Consider the following 24,937-nt stretch of genomic DNA (forward strand, 5'->3'; position numbering starts at 1 on the left):
ATTATTCGAATGTAGTTTTTAAATTATGTCCAATGCCGTTGCATCTTCCGTGGGCAACTTCATTCTGTTAATTTTGTGTCATCGTAAAATTTCACTCTCATCAACTTTTCATAACGCGCCTAAAGAAATATAACTTCAATATGAACTTGATAAAAGAGTACAGAGGAATTTCAGACTTGTTAAAAATTTTATTTTTATACTCTTAATTCCTGGAAGTGAGTTGACTGAACCCCTAATCATACATCAGTCATAAGTAACAGGTGTTTCTTGTCAGAATTTGTCATATAACGTTCATCGTATCGACATATAAACGTTGCTAGCGTGAAATACAACCACAGACTACTAATAAAAAAATATTTTATTTTTAATATTGACATCGTCATGTCTATTGTATTTGACAGATTGGTTAAATATGCTGCTAGCATTAAAGGTATACTATACTGCCTGGGAACAAACTATTTGATATATATTTCTATTTATCAATTTTTAATTATTATTATTACTATGTTGGTAAAGAAAATTGTATATTGTCTTAGTTTTAACGTCTATTTGTAAATTTTTAATTATTTTGATTTAATTAATAATGAAATTATTTTTATGCACGTAACGATTTAATATGTACTGGATCGAATTAAAACATTATTTCACCATTAAAATTCAAAATATTCAAAACAGTTCAGCCGTACGAAGTTATATAAGGATGTATACTAAAATAAAAAATATCAGTGACCTTTTTAGGTCTGGGCCTCAGATTTCTGTATCTATTTCATTTCTCTGTTAGGCAAGTAGCAGCCTCCTGTGCCTGGCACTCGCCTTCGTGTTGGGTTTAACTCTAAGGCAAGCCGGTTTCGTCACAATGTTTTTCTTTACCGTTCGAGTGAATTTTAAATGTTTCATAAAAGTTCATTGCTACAGCCGGGGACCGAACCTACGACCTCAGGGATGAGAGTCGCACGCTGAAGCTAGGGCAATTTCTGTTGTTTTTACTTAGATAACTTTCAGTAATAAAATCCTTTTTTTTATATCCTTATTTACATTTTTATGGATAAAAACGATATAAGGGAATGAATTGACAGATGACATTTGAATCCGATTTCTAATTAGATTTTTTGATAGCTAAGTATCCAACATATTTCTACTACATGCAAGTAATAATTAATTATTAAATTACTACCTAATTCTAACCGTGATTTGAAATAAACCTAATAAATGGACTTTGTTCTATATATAGACAACAATTTTGCCGCCATAGCAGACAACAATTTTGCCGCCATAGCAGACAGAGCGGGGCCAGGAACCAGGACTTGGCTGTCAATATAAAACCAGCGCAGCGAGCTTGCGCATCAGTTTGTGACGATAACGGACGCGTACACGCAGTGAGTATTAATTTTCTAGCTTTTATTTTTTGTAGGCAAATATTTTTATGTATTTCGTGAACCTATATAAGATAGTATATTTAAAAATTCATGATTTTACGATAAACTATACGTAGAAAGAATTCGTTTGTTTTATAATATTTTAACTAAATTTGAGTATGAACTTTTAAAAAAATGACGCCATATTAAAAGTTTAATTATATTTACGTGATATAACTTACGTAGGCATTTAAGCTTTGGTTAATATTTTATTACAGCAAAAGAATTTTTAATGGAATTATAGATTATAAATATTAAAACGCAAATTGAAGGAGGTTTAATTATTATTTTAGTAGAGTTTACGCTTGTCCAAAATAAACTTTTGAATTTGGAATTACACAGATAATTTTTGCCAAATTATGCTCTTAACTGACGTAATATACGCGGGAAATCGGATTTTTAAATAGTTTCTTCCAATTCTATTTATCAATAAATTTATCAATACTTAATATGTTTTAGTAACTATATTTTGATATTTAATGTTTATTAAATAAAATATTCGCCTATAATTGCCTAATAAATAAAATATTCGCGATGTGCAAATGTCAGATTCAAGTGGAAGCGGTAATATTTGAAGTAGAACAATAAAAAAAGCAATGTTTTACAATTAATAATTTTGAATTAAAATAAAAGTCTTTATCGTGTCTCAAAAATTGGTCACAGTCTCAATCTAAGAAGAATATCTTATTAATGTTTTTATAAGAAGATGATGAAAGGAATTCCTCATTACATTCGTATCGAATTATGAATAGTTAATTCTTAAAACGTCTCCAAAACCGGTAGTGATTTAATTGGAATTCGTATGGAGGAATGAACCATGGTTTAATCGACAAGGTCGCTTTCTATAAACGGGTGAGCATGGTTTAAGATAACTAACATATATAATTCGTAAGTACTTAGGAAGACTTCTACTAAGAATTTGTGTGTTTTATGACATCAACTTTAAAAAACTCAGTTCTTCTACCGTAGAAAGTGAGATCCATGTAATAGCAAGTTTTATTCAGTACTTAAGGGATATTTTGTCTTAAGTTATTACGTACATAACATCTTATAGTGACCATACCAATATTAAAAAAAGGGTGCGTATACTTATGTACGCGCGTAAGAAGTTATACTTATTTGGCATTATTAAAAATAGTTTTTGATTGCATGCAAATAATTATTTACAATTAAATAATCAAAGACTGGAAAAGGAGTCATTATAGTCAATTAAGTTCAGTTTACATTTGAAAAATTAAATAAATAATTATTTATTATTATTCTCTTACATTAAGTGTAACATAAATTCTATTTAGTTAAAAGTATATATTATTATATATGTAGAACATCTCTACCAAACATTAAGATGTATGTTGTAGCTTTGGCAGTATTGCACAATATAAAATTAATAAATTTATTTGAAAAAATAATTAAAACTCCTTTATTTGTTTAAAAGGTAAATGACAAATGTCATTATGGTCATTCAAAATTCTTGGCATACGAACTTCACGCATATTCTATTTCTTTTTACTTGTAGATTGTTTATTCCTATCTCGCTCGAGCACGCTATTATCACACTCACAATTTTGTGTCACAGGTGCGCGCGCATCATAAAATTTTACTCTCATAAATTTTTCATAACGCGCCTAAAGAAGTATAACTTCAAAAATGTTTTATTTTTTTTTATTCCTAGGGAATTAGGGCTTTAGCATTGGTACCTGAAGGGCTACAACACAGAACATATTTAAATTCCGTATAAACTAAAGAGTAAGAAAAGATACAATTAATACAAAATAAAATAGATTGGCAGGTTACCCACAACGAAATTATATGTCTTAAATGGCCTGAACTGCCCTGCGATTCTGTAACTCACTTTTCGAACTCACACAGCGGTTTTCGCATCGGCGGTCGCTCTCAAATCAGTCGTCAAGCAGTCATTTTATGATTTTGCATTCTGATAAACAATAAACTACAAGCTCCCACCTTTTCAATTTGTCAGATCCGTTACTATTCTATGACTATTACGTCATTTGCCTCATGCATGTATTTTATCAGTTTTTAAATTTTAATTTTGGTCGTATCACCTCAACGTCACCCGTTCCACAACTGAGCGTTTTTAAAGGCAGTTTTCGCACCACCACTATGTGGCACCAGCTACCCCATGAGGTGTTTACGTACCAATTCGACTTAGGGTCCTTCAAGAAAAGAGCGTACCAATACTTGAAAGGCCGGCAACGCACTCGCGAGCCCTCTGGCATTGAGAGTGTCCATGGGCGGCGGTATCACTTAACATCAGGTGAGCCTCCTGCCCGTTTGCCCCCTGTTCTATAAAAAAAAAATATTACTTGGGGTACTACATACAAGTCGCAAAGAACGATAGAAAAAAAAATTAAGCTGTTTTAAGGTCGAGCCGTGAATAAAGTTCGGTGCCGGCTTTTGTATGGATATGTTCAAATAAAACACTTTGTAACAACTTTAATGGTTTAAAATATGAGTTTAAACATAAATTAGGCGTTGGAACGCTAATAAAAACTAACTTCGAGATGACACTTTTCTTGACATATTATGTAAATTACTGTATATGATTGTGATAAAAACTAAAGGTTTAAAAAAATTGGATTCAAGTTAGCGATGATTGTTTACATTTTGTTAATGCTTCTAATAATTAACTAAGATATATATATGCAACTTAACTGTTACATAACTCGTGATTCGACAAATTTACATTAAGTTCAAAGATAGAGCTTTACTCCATTATAATTTTTATTTTGGATGCATGTTTGCTATATAATCTTTTGTACCATGCTATTCCAATACGCCAGTAACACTACGGTCATTAATAGAACTACAAGGGATAGAAAACTTCAATAAATAGGGTACGCTATCGTTGAGCGTTCAGCTGCCCACTGAAGTGTTTCAGAACCAATTCGACTTAGGGTCCTACTCAAGATCGTACCAATTCTTAAAAGGCCGGCAGCGCACTCACGGGCCCTCTGGCATTGAGAGTGGTATCACTTAACTTCAGGAGAGCCTCTGCCCGTTTTCCTCCTGTAACATAAAAAATTAAAAAAAAAAACTAAAATGGAAAGTTGAGAACCCCCACAATGTTTTTCTGTGGTAGTTTATTAATTAACAGCGTGACTATACATTGAAGGGAATACCATTGAAAATGGGTGTTTAATGTTCAATCTAAATAAATATATTCATCTTCATAGACTTACCAATCAATTCATCAACAGTTAAACTATGAAAGACCAAACAGTAAAAATTAATTAAATAACGATAAAAGGTCGTAAGTTCCATGCCCAGGTGTGCACCAATTGACTTTCTATGTGCGCGTTCGTTTGAACGGTGGAGGAAAACATCGTGAGAAAACCTTACACCCAAACACATTGGTCGACTTTGACGACTCATTGGTCTAGTGGTTAGTACCCCTGACTGCGAATCCATGGGTCCCGGGTTCGATCCCTGGCTGAGGCGAACATCGATGTGATGAGCATTTGGTGTTGTTCTTAGGTCTTGGGTGTTTAAATATGTATTTATATGTATATCTATCTATAATATGTATGTATATCCGTTGCCTAGTACCCATAACACAAGCTTCACCAGCTTAGCATGGGACTACGTCAATTGGTGTGAATTGTCTTTAAAAAAAAAAAACAGTCGATGACGTGTGTCAGGCACCTACTTGCCTATTAGATCAGATCATGAAACAGGTATAGAAATCTAAGGCCCAGATCTAAAAAGTAACGCCATTCATTTTATAACAAAAACTTTAAATTATTGTAACCCTAGCTAGGACCGGTCTCTCAACATATAATAACTGTTATAATAGCGAGATATAAAACTTGATTTATTAAAATATCTGTACTACTCGATTCGCCGGTACCACTAACTTTCGCTAACTTCGGATAAATTGGTTAAAAATATCGCTATTGGGTGTTGTAATATCCATGCCTGGTTCCAAATCGAAACTATTTTGCTATAATAAATCGTTTATTTACAAAGAAATTAAACATTCACATTGATTGATTATAAATAAACCGCACAATCAGATGCAAAAAGGCATGCAAATGTCATTTATAAAATTTATAAATTAACAAATAGAAAATTTAAACAAATTATTCGGTCCGTGTACTTTCAACGCTGGCAGTATTTCCAGTTGTAGGAAAGAAAATCATGGGCGTAGAACCGACGACAAAAACTGGCAATAAACTCTCCGCCACTATTTTTTTTTTTAATTTATTGAGAAAGATTTACAGCTTATTACTAACTTACTTACTAAATACAATATTAAATAAATCTTTACAAATAGTTAAGTACTAATAATATTAACTGTATTGGTAACAATAAAATGATTTTATTCAACTAAATAAATATATATCAAAGAAAGTAATAAACTAAGTAAAAATTGTCTAAGTAACGCTAAACAGTTTAGTATAACTTTAACTTATATGTCCAATTATAAAAACTTATGGTTCATCATTCATTCCACTGAGGAGCTCAGATGTCATAGCTCTCCTTGCCGACCCCACGCTTGAGGCGAATAGGTCAATATCACAAGTTAGACTATTAAACTTACTAATAACTTACTATTTTAATCGTCAAGTTATTAGTTTTACACAATGTAAGGAGCTGCAACCATTACACCATGTTCCACATGACATCTTTAGTAATTAATGATAAAAATTAAAACAAAGATTTATCCTCTATCAGCAGTGGTGAAATAGGAGCACGCACTGACATTCTCGTGGTAACCACACGTTAAGATAAACGCTCAGTTGTGGGACGAAGTAGAGATGCGGATGGAATTTCGTATTCTGCCATCTGAGTTTATTGTCTCATTCTAAATAAAAGCCAAAAAAATCACGAAGCATTAAACGATTCTAATCTCAATTAATGAAAGCTGTTTCGATAATTCTAACATAAAAATTTTGACCATGACCTTACACTTGACATTTTGCATTAATATAATCTTTGTTGAAAAAGCATATGTAAACATATAACTTTTTTAGTCTTTTTATTATTTAAGCACTCATACAACTTATAAAAATCAGTGGCGCTACAACCTTTTAAGTTTGGGCCTTAGATTTCCGTAGCTGTTCAAATGAATCCAAAATTCATACTCATTTAATTTTAATAAACTTCGAGATCTGAAATATATGTACCTAAATGTGAATGAAATAAAGCGTTTTTTTCTCTCGGTTTGTTTTCTGTGAGTTACTGTTTAGTTAGTTTAGTTTTTAGACTTTTTTACGCTATTAATAGACAAATAAAATAATTACCAAATCATTGATTTTTACGAGATTTCACGAGAATTCAGCGAACATAAAATATGTATGTATCATTATATTATACTTCCTTGTTGATTCAATGTGTGCATTTTTTGCACTAAATCTACGAGCCAAGGCTGTACGTTTCGCTTGCACAAACTTTTTTAATTTTATAAGCTAACTAGCTGGCCTGGCGAACATCGTACCGCCTAACAGTCGATTCTTTATTTGTTTAAAATACTTATTCTGCTATTCGGGACACCGGTCTAGCTAGTAAGATAAAAAAAAAAGAAAATTGATAAGACAACAAATACATTATCTCAAAAAATAAAAATTTACCTTCCCGGAACCCATCCACTAACACTTGAACTTTATGCTATGGCATTAAAGTTCAAATTGACTTTTAAGTATTATTACGAATATTTTGTATGAGAATATAGAAAAGTGTTGTATTAAGACTTTTTCACTCAATTTTTTTTAATTTTTCTCCGTAAGAACCATCCTCGTACTTCAAGGTATATTATAAAAAAAAATCAGACAAATCGGTCAAGCCGTTTTCATGTTATGTCGTGACAAAGGAAAACGGGTTTGATTTTTATATATATAGATTTAGTTTTATTTTATTCATAAATAAACAAGTACAATTATTACATTGTATTATACAATTTTTTTTTAACTTGGGCTAATTGAACTTGCTATCGTGGATACCCACTAAAATCTAGGCGGCATGCAGTAACAGTAGAGCCTAATCCGATTAGAACTTAAAAAGCAGTAACTAGATCCATGCATTCCTCGCAATTGTGACACCACAGCGTGAACCAAATGAGTAAAAGCTGTCAAAATCACTATTTTTAATATATAGAAATAAATTCACATCCAACTGCGATTTTGTTCCCTTTGGAACCCTTTGTTGGTGAAGTTGGTGCCTGGTACTACCGGTGGTACTAACGAATAAGTATTGCAGTACAGCGGAAATGCCACCATTAAAGATATATAGAAACCAAACTTTTTAAATTTACTATATTTATTTATCATTAGTTGTATTATTATTACTAAGTTTGTAAGATATGTATATTGTATACAGGGTGGCCAAAAAGTCGTGGATCTAACGCAAATAGGGAATAGATGAGGTCATCAACTGCAAAAAATTGTTCTACGGGAGGTCTCTAAGCTCAACCCCTGCAGAGTTTGCGTTTTTATGAGAAAATTGACGTTTTTTACTAATCCTTATTAAAATTCGAAAAAATCTACATCCTGTATCTCACTTTGCATAATATCCACTAGATTGGTACTGATGAGTAATGAGTCCTTGCGTTAGACATACTATTTATAGTTGTTTATTGAGTGTATTGAAGATAATATTAAGTTAAACGATATAAAAATTTCTCAAATCATAACTTTTTGCTTACGTGGGACCCCACTGTGAAAAAAGATACTCTACCGAAAAGTGACCCTGTATAACAAGTTTTGGCGCATTTAATAGGGATTTTGAGGAATAGGGACCTCCCGTAGAACAATTTTTTGCAGCTGATGACCTCATCTATCCTCTAGTTGCGTTTGATCCACGACTTTTTACCACCCTGTATATACATCAAAATAGGACAAAAACAAATGAGTAAAAGCAGTCCTACCACTAATTATATTATATATATACTAGACTAGACAAGTATTATAATATTCTTAACATAATAATAGATTCAAATACAAGAAATGCCCTCGAGGCAGTGTCATCTTAGGCTGATATAACGCGTTCTTCTTGGCATGGCACTCGTGAGCCCCCTGGCATTGAGAGTGTCCATGGGCGGTATCACTTAACATCAGATGAGCCTCCTGCCCGTTTGCACTTTGTTCAATAAAAATAATTATTTACAAAGGAAGTATAAAGTTGTGGTTTAAAGACAATTTAAGCAGTATAACTTCTTTGATCGCCAGCTTGGATTAAGAAGAGTGTCCGAGAATTTCTTTCCAGTTCTTCTCGTTCCTTGATTTGCGAACTGGTACTAGAAGTAGATCCCTTTTAATATTTGAATTATAAAAAAGATTTTCCATCTTTACAGATAATGAAACAATTCGTGCTATTGGCGGTTTTGGCTGTGGCCCACGCGCAATTTCAAAATGGCCGAATTCTCGAACCACCCGTGCCATCACAGTGTGTCCAACGAACCATTCACGAGAGATATGCAGACAGTAAGTTATCACAAAAATACATACATTATCCATTAAAAAAAACATTAAATACATAAGATACACAATATCGCTAGTATGCACTCACTGAATATATAAAGACTAGCCGTTTCGCGCCCGCTTTACTGGACGAATTAAAATAAATTTTATGTTTCATTATTTTATTTTTTTTCATATTTTTATTATTCTTCTTTTTAACTTCCCGCTAAGAAAATTGAAATATTTCGAAAATCGAGTTTTTAACAGATGTTGACGTTTAGAGGTTCTAGGAAGGCTCCCCGAATGTTTCCGCGGTGAAGTTCGTATGGATAAATTTTCATAAAAGTAAAACAGCAATAAAAAATGAAGGAACGTTGGAATTAAAAAAATAAATAGCCATAAACCATCTAGCAAAATTTCGCATCGAATGGTGGTAGTTTCATGTCGATACGATCAGTGGTTTAAGCGTGAAAGAGCCTCAAACGAACACCATTTTCTTTTTATATATATATAGATAGATATCAATAGGAGAGTCAGTATTCAGTGGCAAGGTCTTTGTTAACGGGGATCTGTACAACACATAGTGGTCGTTATTGCCAACAATATGCCTTCGCGGTCGCACATTTCTCCTAGGTATAAAGAAACCAAGTTCTTGAAGAACATTTGGGTTGCTCATCACCCCCAAACCTTTAAACGGTTCGAATCGTCGACCACCAATCGCTCTCCGAGCTGCTTGATCCTTCAGCGTTGCGTAGAGATGTGGGGTCACTCTGCATCTTCTACCGCATTTACCATGGAGAGTGTTCAGAGGAATTGTTCGGATCCCTGCAGCTGAGTTTCGTCATCGGACGTCGAGGCAGAGTACGAAATTCCACCCGTATCACCTCGACGTCCGCCGTTCCACAACTGAGCGTTTTTCAAGGCAGTTTTTGCCGCGCACAGTCAGTGGGCAGCTGGTGCCACTTTGTGGAACCAGCTGCCCACTGAAGTATTTCCGAACCAATTTGACTTAGGGTCCTTCAAGAAAAGAGCGTACCAATTCTTGAAAGGCCGGCAACGCACTCGCGAGCCCTCTGGCATTGAGAGTATCCATTGGCGGCGGTAGCACTTAACAGGTGAACCTCCTGCCCGTTTGCCCCCTGTTCTTTAAAAACAGATAGGGCCAACTGTAAATCTTGCAGCTTGCTTGTATTGTACCAGACAAATATTGTTGTGTACATTAAGGGATAGTAGGGTCGGGATATAGGATCGATGCTAGATTTATATACATCGATCCCTACTCTCTCACTTACCAGCTCCTGAGATTACCTTTCAAGAGCCACCTTTCATGGGACATCAAGGTTTCCATCCATCCATCATACCTTAAATATCGTAGATAGGATATTTAGCTGAAAGAAGACTCATTTTCTAAAAATTACTTGTCTTTCTCTGGGAAACGAACCGACTCAAACGTGATAAAAAAACCACCCCTTATTTTTTTGATGTATCAAAATAACAAAGCTGAGGGCCTCATAGCCTAGCGGTCTTATTAAGTGGCAGCTAAGTGTGGGGTACCGGGTTCGATTACCGGTTCGAGGGCATGTTTTAATTTAATTTAAAATTGTTCTCGGCCTTTGGGAGGGTAGTGCGGGCGGGCGCGTGCTTAAACCGTACATGGAGGACATGGTCGAATTTCTAAAAATCTTATACTTGACGCTTGCTAATGCACAAACCGTGCCAGAGCCATAAAAAACTTTAGAGGTGTCAAGGGACACTCGGATGGAACGAAATTCCTTTCGATAATTTTATATGTTAATTGCTATCATAACAGTATGATAGATTTTCTCGACACCAATCTTACGACGAAACAAAAAACCAACATCACGAGGTGTTCTCAGGCGGTCACCCATCCAAGTACTGACCTCGCCCGACGTTGCTTAACTTCGGTGATCGGACGAGAACCGGTGTATTACAATAGCAAATAGCAAAAAAGTGTCGTGACAACTTTTCGTAAGAATTTTTTCCGTCTAGCCCCCTTTCACAACGCGCGATAAGGAACTTCGTTCCAAAAAAAAAACAGCAAAGCCAAACTCCTGGCCCTTTTTCATCTTCCCCAGACAGTTTAATATGGGTTTATTTAAGCGGCTATTAAATAGGAATCTCCTGTGCCCCTGCAAGAGGCTACACATCACTTAAGGTCAGGCGGAATTGGCCATACGTCTCTCCAGTTCTGTATAAAAAATATCTTTCTAACATATATTTTTATGTGACTCATTTTAATACGTATAATGTTGTTTATTACCTGTGATACCTTGATCATCCAGATTGGTCAAAGTAAGAAACAAAGTAACAATATAACTTCCTTTAGTTTTAAAAGAGATATAATAATCGGCCATTAGATAAATCGTAGAAAGTTTTAAAGCACTTTAAATGTTAGATTAGCGAAGGAATTCCATATCGTTATCAAGAGTCCCGTTGAACTGGTTTTTATCTCGTTTCCGGGGAGATATCATTCTTTAAAAACATTACTGAAGACCAAGGAAGGAATGTTACTAGCAATTTTTTTTTAAATGTAATAAGAGGCTCATCTGATGTTAAGTGATAGTGCCCATGGAAACTCACATTGCCAGAAGGCTCGCAAGTGCCTTGCCGGCCTTTGAAGAATTGGTTCGCTCTTGTCTTGAAGGACCCTAAGACGAATTGTTTCGGAAATATCTGTTCTATAAAAAAAAATGTTTCAAGGCTTTTGTCTTATTTTTAACACAAAGTTTTTGTCTTATTAATATTAATTATTTTTTTTATTTAATATTTAATAAAACATATTATTCAGTTCAATAGGATCGTAATTAATTATTGTAAGGATCAAATGTATAGGCGCTAATTAAAGATTTAAGTTGGCGCCCCAGAGCTGGTGCTTTCCTCACTCAACAAATAAGTATCGCAATCCAGCGAGGAAATGCTGCTAGTTATAGGTACACTGCCATAGGGCCCAATCATTTTAAAATTGTTTTAATTTTCTTTTATATTAATTTTTAATTGTTTATTATTACTAGGTTATTTTTTTTTAATTAAAATTAAATTGTAAATACTGTATATTTAACAGCAGTTCAGGTTTTATAAATAAAACAATTTATATAACTAAAACAAAGAAATAAAAATATAACACATGATAAGATTTTGATTTTAAATCTTTATTTCAAGAAGACTCTCACGGCCCGGATAGCTCAGTCGGTAGAGCATTGGACTTTTAATCCAAGGGTCCAGGGTTCAAGTCCCTGTTCGGGCGTTAACTTTTTTTATTTTTTTTAACTTTAGAAACATATCAAAAACTCAGTTTCAATGTAATAATATGATTTTTTAAATGTTCTGTGCCATTTTACTTTTTTTCGGCGTAAGAACGTTATCATATCACGAATTACGGTAGAAATTTATTAACGCAGTAGAATAATGTGATGTTCAAAACGTAATTTTCTCTAACCTACATTTTTATCAAAAACAAAAGCGCCGTTTTCCTTTCGCGTTCACAAAGACATTTCCACGACAATATGGAAAGTAAGTTTTCTATTGATACTTCGTACCCAATTCCCATGATTCTATTACACAATGTAAATAGCGAAGGAAAAACATTGATTTACACTTTTCCTACATATAGTGCTATTAATGTCATCATAGCTGCATGTGTAGGTACCTAAGAGGTACCCTCTTTTTCTCGAAGCAGTCTATAACTTCGTTGTAGTACCAGTGTTCCTAGTGGCTTCAACTCACTTCCCTGAGGCTGTAGGTTCGATCCCCTGTGCACCAATGGACTGGAAACCGGCTTGCCGTAGACCAAAAAGTCGATGGCGTGCGTCAGGCACAGATGGCTGTTCACCTTCTTGCCTATTAGATTAACAAATGATCATGAAACAGATACATAAATCTAAGGCCCAGACCTAAAAAGCTTGTAGCGCCATTGATTTTTTTTTTTTTATTAGTATAGATATTCCTTAGTTGAGGTGTAAATAATTCGTTCTTGCAGACAAAGGATATTACTTCTCTTGGCGGGACCCAGCACAGCGCAGCACTGAGGTCGACTGGCTGACTGCTAGAAACTTCTGTAGACAGCGTTGCATGGATCTCGTGTCTTTGGAGACCAGCGACGAAAACGAATGGGTTAAGGCACGCATCATACAGGATAAGGTAGGATAATATTAAGATTATATGATTTTATTAGGTATAATTATCTTAAAACCAATTTGGTCACAGCTTAAATAAAACGCGGTTTCGCAAATATGTGATTTAGTACCCATCTTCGTCACGAGGATTCAAAATAACGAATTCAATTAATGGTCACAGATAATAAACACTTAGCACCTCCTTGGTTATATTTATGCTATAGTCTGTGATATTAGGAAAATACTAGAAGAAAAAATAAGACGCAATTTTAAAAAAAGGTGAATGTATAGAGAATATCTTCGACACGAGGATTCAAAATAACGAATTCAATTAATGATCACAGATAATAAACACTTAGCACCTCCTTGGTTATATTTATGCTATAGTCTGTGATATTAGGAAAATACTAGAAGAAAAAATAAGACGCAATTTTAAAAAAAAGGTGAATGTATAGAGAACATCTTCGACACGAGGATGCAAAAAGGCTAATAAACACTTAGCACCTCTTTGGTTATATTATTGCTATAGTCTGTGATAGAAAAGACTAAAGGGTGATGACAAGATGCCTAGCAATTGGAGGGAAAATAGTTTATTATCACGAGTGTGATTATAGAATAATTTTATAGTAATACTAGCTGACCGGGCAAACGTCGTTTTGCCATGTATATCATGTATAATAAAAAAATAGGGGTTGATTGTAGAGGGGTGAAAGTTAGGGGTTGTATGTATTTTTTAATGCTGTATCATAAAAAAATAAAATCAGAAAAAAATATCTAAAAAAAAAAACATTTAGGGGTGGACTACCCTTAACATTTAGGGGGATGAAAAATAGATGTTGTCCGACATACCCAATAAGTACACAAAATTTCATGAAAATCGGTCGAGCCGTTTTGGAGGAGTATGGCAACGAAAACTGTGACACGAGAATTTTATATATTAGATTATTCATATACATATGTGTTTTTAAATAAGAAAACATTTCATTCTAAATATACATGAAATAGAGCAATACTAAACCAAATATTTTTTAGAAACTAGGCAAATGCTCCACTTGACATATTTAAACGTAATACAATGCGTATATCCGTGTCCGTTTTCTCGCACCTGCGCAAGAGTTTTTCATGACAATGGCCGAACCTTGGCCTCCATAATATAGAAATTTTAAAATTCGCGTCACGCATTTTCAGAAATAGAAAGCGCATACGTGGTCGTTGGCGATGAAGCTCTTTTTTTGTTACAAGAGGCAAACGGGCAGGAGGCTCACCTGATGTTAAGTGATACCGCTGCCCATGGACACTTACATTGATAAAAGTGCGTTGCCAGTCTTTTAAAAATTGGTATGCTCTTTTCTTGAAGGACCCTAAGTCGAGTCGAAAACATTTTAATGGGCAGCTGGTTCCATAGATAGAAAAACTGTCTTAAAACGCTTAGTTGTGGAACGACGGACGTCGAGGTGATATAGATGGTATTTTGAATTCTGCCTTGACGTCCAATAACTCAGCTGCAGGTATTAATTCGTACAACTCCCCTGAACACTCCATGTTAAATGCGGTTGAAGATGTAGTGAGACGCCACATCTCAATGGATCTGAAGCCAAGTAGACCAAGGTAACCAAAAACAAAATTTCAGGTCAAATACATCTGGACTTCTGGACGCGTATGTGACTTCAAGGGTTGCAACCGTCCCGATCTGCTTCCCAATGATGTCAATGGGTGGTTTTGGACTGCTGAACTCCAGAAGCTGGCTCCGACCACCAACAGACAACAGAACGACTGGTCTGAGGGTGGCGGTATTGGGAAACCACAGCCTGACAACAGGGTGAGTATTCTTTCCAACGCTGGATCTAGCGGCTTGATATTTCTGCTAAGTGCCTAATTCAGCGCTATTTTTTTTATAAATTGGGATTTATAAACAAAACATTATAGTTTCCCCTAGGGTCATTTTATTTTTTTTAATTTATGTATGAGTTTTACAACAACGTGTATGCATAAAATTATACAAGAAAATATGACATAACAAATTTTACACACATACACAAGATAAAATGGAAACAAGTAGTTTTATATGTGGAAAATAACTTAGACTTTATTTAGTTTTAAAAACATAATGGCTAGTAATGTCACAGAAACAGACTTGACATAAAAGACAACTCATGTCAATGGAGCAAAAGGCGCGAAAATTAAATATAACAACACACCTCAATTATTTTAGAATATAAGCAAGCTAGCAAGGGAAAAAAATTAAACAAGCAACCATAAAATATTACAAAAAAATAACTCAAATAATATATATAAATATCGGGGTTTTTACCAATATCTAGAATTTATGAAGGTTTAGGTTAGTTTTTTTAGTGTCATTTTTATTGTATGACATCACCCTATGACTACTATCCAATAAGTTACGTCATGAGGGCACACATCGTTTCGTATACTGGCATATACATATAAGGTCTGTAATACCAATAAAACATATATACATGTAGGTATATATATATACAATGAGCAGTGTTGGCCTAGTGGCTTCAGGGTGCGACTCTCATCCGAGTGGTCGTAGGTTCGATCCCCGGCTATGCACCAATGGACTTTATTTCTATGTGCGCATTTAACATTCGCTCGAACGGTGAGGGAAAACATCGTAAAGAAACCGGCTTGCCTTAGACCCAAAAAGTCGTGCGTCAGGCACAGGAGGCTGATTAATTGCCTATTAGATTAACAAATGATCATGAAACAGGTACATAAATCTCAGGCCTAGACCTAAAAAGGTTGTAGCGCCATTGATTATTATTACTAGTGTTAGTACACTAAGCCGGGTCGCTATATTTAGAAGTATTGACAGTAAATAACTTCTTGAGTTCATTATTATTCTATGCAGTAACGGAATTGTATAAACAGGAATGTTATCATCACCAGGAAATACAACAGGTATGTCTTCTATAGACAAATTTCATATGACTCATATACGAGAGCACAATTTACTTAGAGAAGCACCAATCTCTATTTTTTATAGAACACTGGGCAAACGGGCAGGAGGCTCACCCGATGTTTATACCCGCCGTCCATGGACTCTGTCAAAGCCAGAAGGCTCGCAAGTGCGTTGCCGGTCTTTTACTACGCTCTTTTCTTGAAGGACCCTAAGTCAAGTCGGGGCAGCTGGTTCCACAGATAGAAAAACAGTCTTAAAACTCTCAGTTGTGGAACGACGGACGTCGAGGTGATACGGATGGTATTTTGTATTCTGCCTCGACGTCTGATGATGAAACTCAGTAAACTGTTTATAAATGTATCAAAATCAGTGGCGCTAAAACCTTTTTAGGCCTAGGCCTCAGATTTCCGTCTCTTCCATGATCATTTGTCGATCTAATAGGCAATTAATCAGCCTCCTGTGCCTGACAAGCCACTAGGCCAATGCGGCCCATTATATCTTAATATATATAAATTACGTATCACATTGCTGTGGACTCCTAAACTACCGACCGATATCAATCAAATTTGCTCACCGTGTGCAGTTTGATCTAACTTAAAAGATAGGATAGCTTACAACTCAATTTATACCCGCAATATTATTTTATTGCAAAATATTTGTTCATTATTTGATAGTCACAATTCTAACAGATGGCGCTGTGTTGAAAGTACCAACGTTTCACATAAGCTACAATTTAATGGCATAACCACCAATAAAGCACAGTGGTCCCCATGACTGGTGTTCTCCTACCGTTTCCCTTGAATAGTTTGCTACTATGTAATATAACAAAAACCTTAGCCACAGCAAGTAGCGGTCTGCTAGTATACATATAAGTTTTATTAGTAATACAGACCTTATATATGCCACCATAAGAAACGATGCGTGCCATCATTTCGTAACGTATTGGATAGTAGACATAGGATTATGTCATACAATGAAAATGAAAGCGGCATATTTGCAATTACGAAATTAAAATCTGCAAACATTTCTCCTCCTTATAAGGAAACTTGGTGACATTCAGATACGAGTTTTATTAGTAATAAAAACCCTTAAATGCTTGAATGCCTTCCGATGTCAGGAACAGAAGACTGATCACCTTCTTCTATTGAGAAGAATTGTTCACAAAACAGTTTTTTTTTTATGATTGGACAATTCACACCAATTGACCTAGTCCCATGCTAAGCTGGTGAAGCTTGTGTTATGGGTACTAGGCAACGGATATACATATTATAGATAGATAGACATATAAATACATATTTAAACACCCAAGACCTAAGCACAACACCAAATGCTCATCACATCGATGTTTGTCTCAGGGATCGAACCCGGGACCCATGGATTCGCAGTCAGGGGTACTAACCACTAGACTAATGAGCCGTCATGTCAGCCGATTTATCGGTTATCTAATAGGTTTATCTTAGCATCACAGTCTACGAAATGTCCTTATTCGTGCACAAAAACATACATTTTTTTAAGTCAACGAAAATGAACATCTTTCGAAGTAGACATGGGGAGAAATTGGTTGTGCCAAAAATCAATCTGGAAATGTTTAGGAAAATCACTTTTTGTATGGCTTTACAATAATTTAGCAAAAGAATTAAAACATCTTCCGACTAGTTTTTAAAAATGGACTTGGTGTATTGTTTTTGGAAAAAATTTACTATTCAATAAATGATTATTTGCGTGAGACACTGTAGTTGATATAAATTTAATAACGTATGATATGATATGTACGATACAAATAATATAAGACTTTGACTAAGGATGTAAAATGTAAAATTCCTTAAGACAAATTTGCGCGCTATTGTGTGAGGCAGAATATGCGAATTTACGATTGTACCACCTTACACATTTTTGTATCACATTCTTGCAATAAATTATTATTATTACAAGCGCGACCTTAAGGCAAAAAATTGCTGCTCTTTGCCATTATAGAGCACTTGCTTACATCATTTCGCGTTATAGTACTCGTAGTGTTAGCCTAGGCTGACAGCGACTCTAATCTCTGAGGTCATAGGTTCAATCCCCGGCTGTGCACAAATGGACTTCTAACATTCGATCGCTCGATGAAGGAAAATATCGTGAGGAAACCTTTTTTTTTTTTTTTTATTCTTAATCCATCTGCAAACAGCCTCTTGGCTTTTATCAGATTTTATGGGGAATGATGGCAATTAGGGAACGCAAATCCAATAATTTTTATTCCCTCTGTAATTTGTAAGCTGTCAGACTGCGGCAAGTTTCGCATCACCAAACAAACAGAGGTCAAGAAAAGGAAGAGAGAGAAAAGGTTGTGCGTTGTAGTTTTTATTGCATAATTTCGCAACATCGCATGAAATCGAAAGCGTTTATGTGCCTAAGGGCATACCCGTATACTTTCCACGGCTCATCAATATTCCACCAGCATCGTCACATTGTTTGGCACTTTCACCAGACGAATTATTCTTTTGACATTTTCGCTCGTTCATTAGTAACACAAAGATGTTTTAACTTTCTTTAATGTGGAAATACGTGAAAAGCAAATAGATTTAGAAATTAAAATTTCTATTGGATTTGTACTAACGCAAGATGAATTTAAATAAGCTGGTTGCGAACGGAAACTAAGTCATTTCATTTCAAATACATATCAACTGAATCCATTGATATTTCTTCATTCACAAAAATCATACACTTACAGTACTAAGCCACGATAATGTCAACAAAAATTAAATACATAAGATACACAATATGATATAACACCTCAGATTGAGATTATCGTTTTACCGCTAGACTAGACGTTTTGGATATTGAAATACAAGTCGAAATTATTTGGGAACTTATTGTTTTCCTAGAATAAAGTTCACAAAATAGATTGCTTTACAATCTAGCCTATATAATAATTATGACGAAGTTATCTTATATATATATATAATGAAAATGGTCTTCGTTTGAGGCTCAATCACGCCTAAACCACTGATCGTATCGACATGAAACTACCACCATTTGAAACCACCGAATTCTAACGTTCCTTCATTTTTTTATTGCTGTTTTACTTTTATGAAAATTTATACATACGGACTTCACCGCGGAAACATTCGGGGAGGCTTCCTAGAACCTCTAAACGTCAACATCTGTTAAAAACTACTAACTAGAAATATTTCAATTTTCTTAGCGGGAAGTTAAAAAGAAGAATAATAAAAATATGAAAAAAAAAAAAATAATGAAACATAAAAAAAAATTTAATTCGTCCAGCAAAGCGGGCGCGAAACGGCTAGTAGTATTATATTGACTTAATTTTCTACAATACTAGGTTTATAAACTGAAAAGGCTCTCTTTAGGCGTCTTATTCCAGAGAACTTATATTTGTAAAAATGTACTCGTACCATTTATGAATTGTAATTTAATATAGGGGATAGACACCAAATTGATATACAAGTATTTTATAAGACATAAAAAATACGTACGGAAAATCATATCATACAATCATATCTAAGAAATTTTACTAAAAAAAACTCAGGCGCAAATTTTCTATGGTCCTTACTTTAAATTAATTAATGGTCCCTGAAACGATGTTCGATATTTTTCTCTTATAATTCGTAGCGCTGACGCAAACTTAATCTATATATATAAAAGAAAGTCGTGTTTGTTACAACACTTATAACTCGAGAACGGCTGGACCGATTGCCATGGTTTTTGATTTGTTGGATTTGTTTCCGTCCCGAATAGCAGAATAAGCAATAAAATATCGGATAAGTTATCAAATGACAATAAATAAATAAATTAATTTTACGAATGCAAAAACCATATTGTCGAATTCGTGTCAGTTCAAGAAATTCCGATCTTGAGGTGAATGAGGAGATGCATAAACATGCTTTGATCCTGATCAAAAGATGTTGGATATCAGAAAGTGCTTAACATGCAGTATCGCCATATTGACGCTAGAGAGAAGATGCCTAATGTGTAAAACTACCATTCTTCTTTCGCAATGGCGAGCAATAAAACATTTCTGTATTTGCAAAAAAGTTGTATTAATGTAATACTTAACATTAATGAAATCCTAAAATAAGTTAAATTAAAGTAACAACGATTTTATAAGGTTGTAGGGCGGAACGAAGTTAGCCAGGTCAGCTAGTAAAACATAAAACTCTTTATGAGATTGGGAACGCTGTCGGTATCGCTGTAAAAATAACAGAAGGACTTTGAACGGAGTCATCTGCGTCAAAAAATAGCGCCTTAAATAATATTTACTTTTCTTTTTTACAGGAATTGATCCAGGGAGGTGCGGCTGAGCATTGCATCGCTATTCTAAACAACTTCTACAAAGATGGAGTCCATTGGCACGACGTCGCCTGTCACCACGTCAAACCTTTTGTTTGCGAAGAAAACGACGCATTACTTAAATACGTCCGATACACAAACCCCAATTTACGAGTTTAATAACGTATACTTATTTTAACACACCTTTTGTTATGAGTTTGATAAGTATTAAATATAATCTATGTAAATTTGCATGACAAATTTCAGCGCCCCCTAGCGGTTACGCGAAGAACTTTCAAATATTTTGACTTATTGACCAATTTTTACTTGTCAATTGTCAAATCCAGTAACAGGAGGGAAGCCGTTAGTAGATAACTGAAGAATAAAAGAAATTGTCTTGAAAATACTATTACTAGGAAACAATTATGTTAAAAATAATGTATGTATAAGGAAAACAAGTTTCCATATTTATCTTTTCATTATTTAAGGTATTCTCATGGTGTTAAATTTATTAATTTTAAATCAAAGTATGAACATCACTTTTATATGTAATTTTCTTCTCACCTCAATAGTATTATAACGTCTAAGTACTTAATTTATTATGCGTTATTAAATAAAGATATTTATAAGAATCGATTATTTATTTATATTTATAAATTAATTCAAGCCACCCTGGGTATATACATATATAACCCACTGATACCCCCAACTAATATCAATAGAAGAAAGACATCTAATATAGTAAAATAATATTAGTAGTGTACCAATTCAAGTTTTAATGAGGAAATATGTTAGTCTAGGAAAATAAGACAAGCATTCATATTCATCATATATTGGAAAAAATACTTGAAAAGTTTTTCATTTTCCATTTTAACTTATTCAGACTGGATAAAATCTGTACAGTAAAATTTTTGCATAGTAGTTTCCAGTTAACATAGATAAAAAATAGTTTTGTAAAACTACACCTTAGAACTCAGAATCAGTTACAAAAATGTTTGGTAAATGAAATGCCTAAGTGGTAATCTAAATTTGCAAAATCATTGTTTTTGTAATATATCTCTGGATAAACAATTCTGACTCAAGCAAGCAATAAAATATCCAGATAATGAATAAAAACCTAACTACTACTATTGCACCTAATCCACTGAAGCTATTGTAAATAACACTGTAATGAAACTGTAAATACGTCATATATATTCTTTATAATATTTTTAAATATACCCAAACAACCAATGCAGATATCACCTAGAAAGTAACAAATAAAAGACCATGTATTAAACAGTATTAAATTTTATTCACAAATTAACTAGCTGGAAAAAATAATCTGAAGCGGTAGGCATATGATTTGGTTGAATTTTTCTTCATCATAATGAACCATAGACAAATATTGCAGAAATATACTAATGTCAATAGCATTGTGATATGCATTAACCGATACAACCTTAGAAAACTTAGTTTTAGTCCAAAACTGGAAAAACAAATTAATATATTTAAGTAAGTTGGAAATATATTTGTGTTTCATTGATGCATAATCTACCAACCCAAAATTATTATCTGGCTGGAAATCAAACCAAGTGCCTATAAAGTTTTATATTTATACAATTAAAGTTATTGAAAATAGTATAAAGAACTGGGCTTACTCTTTATTAGCAAAGTCTTCAATATTTGAAATAAGGGATTCATTTGATTGCTGTGAATCAGGCAATAATGCAAAATCCTTATCAAATTGTTCTTGTAAACAACAAATCCGTTCCATAATAAATAGTAGTAGTATTGCCCAAAAATATTCAAACTCAAACACTGTGTCACTCATTTTTTTCCTTCTACCATAATAATATGATATCCGAATTTGGTTTTAATAGGAGGGTCAGTGTACACCGGATTTGTTACTGCAGAAATTGGTAAAGCAAATGCTGCATCTTGGAAAGGTCCCACCATAGAACCGCGCGTCATCCAACCCAAATCTCCACCCTGACGCGCCTTATCCTCACTATATGCAGCAGCTACATCAGGGAACTTTTGACCGGCTTTCAATTTTTCTAGGGCCTCTAAACATTTCGACTGTTTCTCGCATAATATATGACGGACTTTGACAGCGGTGCCACCTTTTTTTTCTTTTCCGCCAGATTCTAAATTTAAAACAAGAACATATTGAAAACACGTTTTATCTAAACTAAACGAAGCAACAAACAATTATAACCTTTTGAATCCCCGCCGGATTTTGCTCCACCTTTAGCTGCGTTACCCTTCCCGCCTTTTTCAGGTTGCTTTTTAGGAGGCATTCTTACTGCTTTGTATCTTATTTAAAAAAGTAACAAAAACTAAGACGAAACTGTCTTTTTTTAAGATAGATTTTAAAGCAGTCCGTAATCCGTATCAATGTTTTGATAATTTGTTTTGACTTTTGTGTTTACATTGGAATGTCAATGTCATTATTAGATGTTATATCGTTAACTATCGTTAACTTCCACAGGACATTACGGTTATAGGTAAAAGATTACGTGAGAAAAATAAGCAAATTTTAGGAAAATTTTAACAAAATAAATTGAGTACATTATTTTTATTGTTAAGGAAAATTAGTAAAAAGCTGAGGAGCTTTTGAAGCCGATGCCATTAACACTAAAATTTAAAGCATAATTTATGTTTTCCTGTAATTCAACAAAACTGCAAATTCTTCCCTGTAACTCGTCAACATTTGCGGTTTTCAGTTACTGTGCTGATTAAAACTAACATGGATCGCGCGATTATGTTGTTATTGTCACAAAAGTTGGGTCCAATATTGAGGATAGAGTTACAAATACATGTATTTATATCTTTTATAATATAACAATTTATTGCATTGGCGGTGAAATGAAACATTTGAATTAAAGCTTTACATAAAATTATTAGATTTTTGTCAATTTTTAATGGCTTTCAAATAATTAAATCTAAGTACCAAGAAAATAGTTACTTGATAATTAATACAAGGGAGTAGACCAATATGTCCACGGAGCGCAGCACACAACCACCGAGTGGACTCTTTGTATCGAAGAAGTCGCACGGGTCCGCCAAGTATCCGCAAATATACAAAAATACATAAATATGTAGTGATCAAAAAATTTTTTATTAATCTGGTGCATATTTCAAAACATTGCATTGGTATGTTTAGTTTTTTGATGTTCAGGGTGTTTTGTTTGTTCCGGATCACCCATTTGTGGAGAATTCGGACTATTTAATGTTAATTAATTAATTCAGTTGGCTCTCGGACACTGCCATTAGAGTGCTCTACTCCTCATAAGGCCGGCAACGCACTCGCGGGCCCTCTGTCATTGAGTGTCCATGTGCGGTATCACTTTACAACAGATCAGCCTCCAGTCTGTTTTTACTCTGTTCTATAAAAAAATAAGATCAATTGTCGAAACCAGCTGCGTCATACGGTCCTCTCATGAATAGTACTATAGAATGATCGAAAAGGTACAAAAGAAGAATAAACCCTTTTATAAAAGAACTTCTTCAACTTCTTTCCTTAACTTTATCCTGCAATGTTCTTAGTTTTAATGTATGTTTCACTAGAACTTTGTATACAATTAACTTTGGTCAAATTTGGTAGGAAGATTATGCTTAAACGCAGTAAAAAAAATTGTCTTTGGTTTTATTACACCCTGTATTGTACGTTTAATGAAAACTTTTTAACGTAAGTTATGTAACCCAACATTAGTTAAGTTACATATATTTTAGTAAATAATTAGAACCGTTAAAATGTAAGCAATTATTGCACACTTGAAGCCAAAATGAGCTCTTTAGTTTTTTCCACAATCATAAATTGTAATTTAACATTCTCGTATCCAAAAAGGTCGACTATACTTGTATTGAAGTGTCATTTAGATTTATAAACCAAGTTAGTTTTTTTAGCGTCACAACCCCATTAACATTTAGTTTTAAGCTAATATTTTAAACCATTAAAGCCCGTTGTTACCCAGCATCCAACAAAGTGTTTCACTTAACATATTACATATATGTATCTGAACATATCCACAGAAACCATCACCGAACTTAACTCATAATATATAAACATTATCAAACTCGACATTTCTATAGGTAATCGTGGTTAGTCAAGATATATTTTTAACTATAATATTATTATCATATTTTTAACTATAATATATAATATTATATATAAGTGTTTAATAGTCTGTGACCTAGTGACCGAATCAATTATAATATACAGTTACAAAAACAAGTTTGATGCGTTCTACTAATGCAAATATGGAAATTTATTCACAAGTTTTTACACACAACTTTTGGCAACACACATAAAAGTTACATTAGCTATTAGCTAATTTATGATATAATATTATATAATGATCTACTATAACTAAAATCTCACATCTTGGCGTTGCGTAGGGATGTGGGGTATCTCTGCATCTTCTACCGCATTTACCATGGAGTGTTCAAAGGAGTTATACGGATTAATCATCCGCTGAGTTCCATCATCAGACGTGGAGGCAGAATACGAACTACCATCACCTCGACGTGCCACAACTGAGTGTTTTTAAGACTTTTTTTCCTCTCCAACACACAGGCTTTCTAGCATTGAGTGTCCATGGGCAGCGGTGTTTAACATGAGGTGAGCCTCCTGCCGGTTTGCCCCTTTGGCGTTCTGAAAAGGTGGGAGCTTGTAGTTTATTGTTTATCAGAATGCCAAATCATAAAATGACTGCTTCAGAACTGATTTCAGAGCGACCGCCGATGCGAAAACCGCTGTGTGAGTTCGAAAAGTGAGTTACAGAATCGCAGGGC

General features: G+C 34.2%; 2 protein-coding genes and 1 non-coding gene across 4 annotated transcripts; 2 read left to right on the forward strand and 1 right to left on the reverse strand.

Annotated features, from left to right (window-relative positions):
* Positions 1-1,261: 1,261 nt before the first annotated feature.
* On the forward strand, positions 1,262-20,790 carry LOC125061842. Its single transcript, XM_047667472.1, has 5 exons — positions 1,262-1,376; positions 8,725-8,854; positions 12,828-12,988; positions 14,594-14,782; positions 20,165-20,790. Exons 2-5 carry the CDS (start codon positions 8,728-8,730, stop codon positions 20,336-20,338), a joined length of 651 nt encoding a protein of 216 aa, XP_047523428.1. The 5' UTR covers positions 1,262-1,376; positions 8,725-8,727; the 3' UTR covers positions 20,339-20,790.
* On the forward strand, positions 12,023-12,095 carry Trnak-uuu. Its single transcript has one exon. It is a non-coding gene; the product is annotated as a tRNA-Lys (tRNA).
* Positions 20,791-21,432: 642 nt separating the features above from the next.
* On the reverse strand, positions 21,433-22,554 carry LOC125061843 (peptidyl-prolyl cis-trans isomerase NIMA-interacting 4). 2 transcript variants are annotated; one of them, XR_007119091.1, is made up of 3 exons: positions 22,359-22,554; positions 21,799-22,287; positions 21,433-21,626 (listed from the first exon to the last, which is right to left on the reverse strand). XR_007119091.1 is itself a non-coding variant. In XM_047667473.1 (2 exons), the coding sequence occupies exons 1-2, from the start codon at positions 22,438-22,440 to the stop codon at positions 21,968-21,970; spliced, it is 402 nt and encodes a 133-aa protein (XP_047523429.1). In that variant the 5' UTR covers positions 22,441-22,554; the 3' UTR covers positions 21,655-21,967. The 2 variants fall into 2 exon arrangements, 1 of the variants encoding a protein (XP_047523429.1); XM_047667473.1 differs by lacking the exon at positions 21,433-21,626 and having other exon boundaries at positions 21,655-22,287.
* Positions 22,555-24,937: the final 2,383 nt, after the last annotated feature.

The sequence above is a fragment of the Pieris napi genome, chromosome 24 (assembly GCF_905475465.1).
Source record: "Pieris napi chromosome 24, ilPieNapi1.2, whole genome shotgun sequence".
Classification (NCBI taxonomy): domain Eukaryota; kingdom Metazoa; phylum Arthropoda; class Insecta; order Lepidoptera; family Pieridae; genus Pieris; species Pieris napi.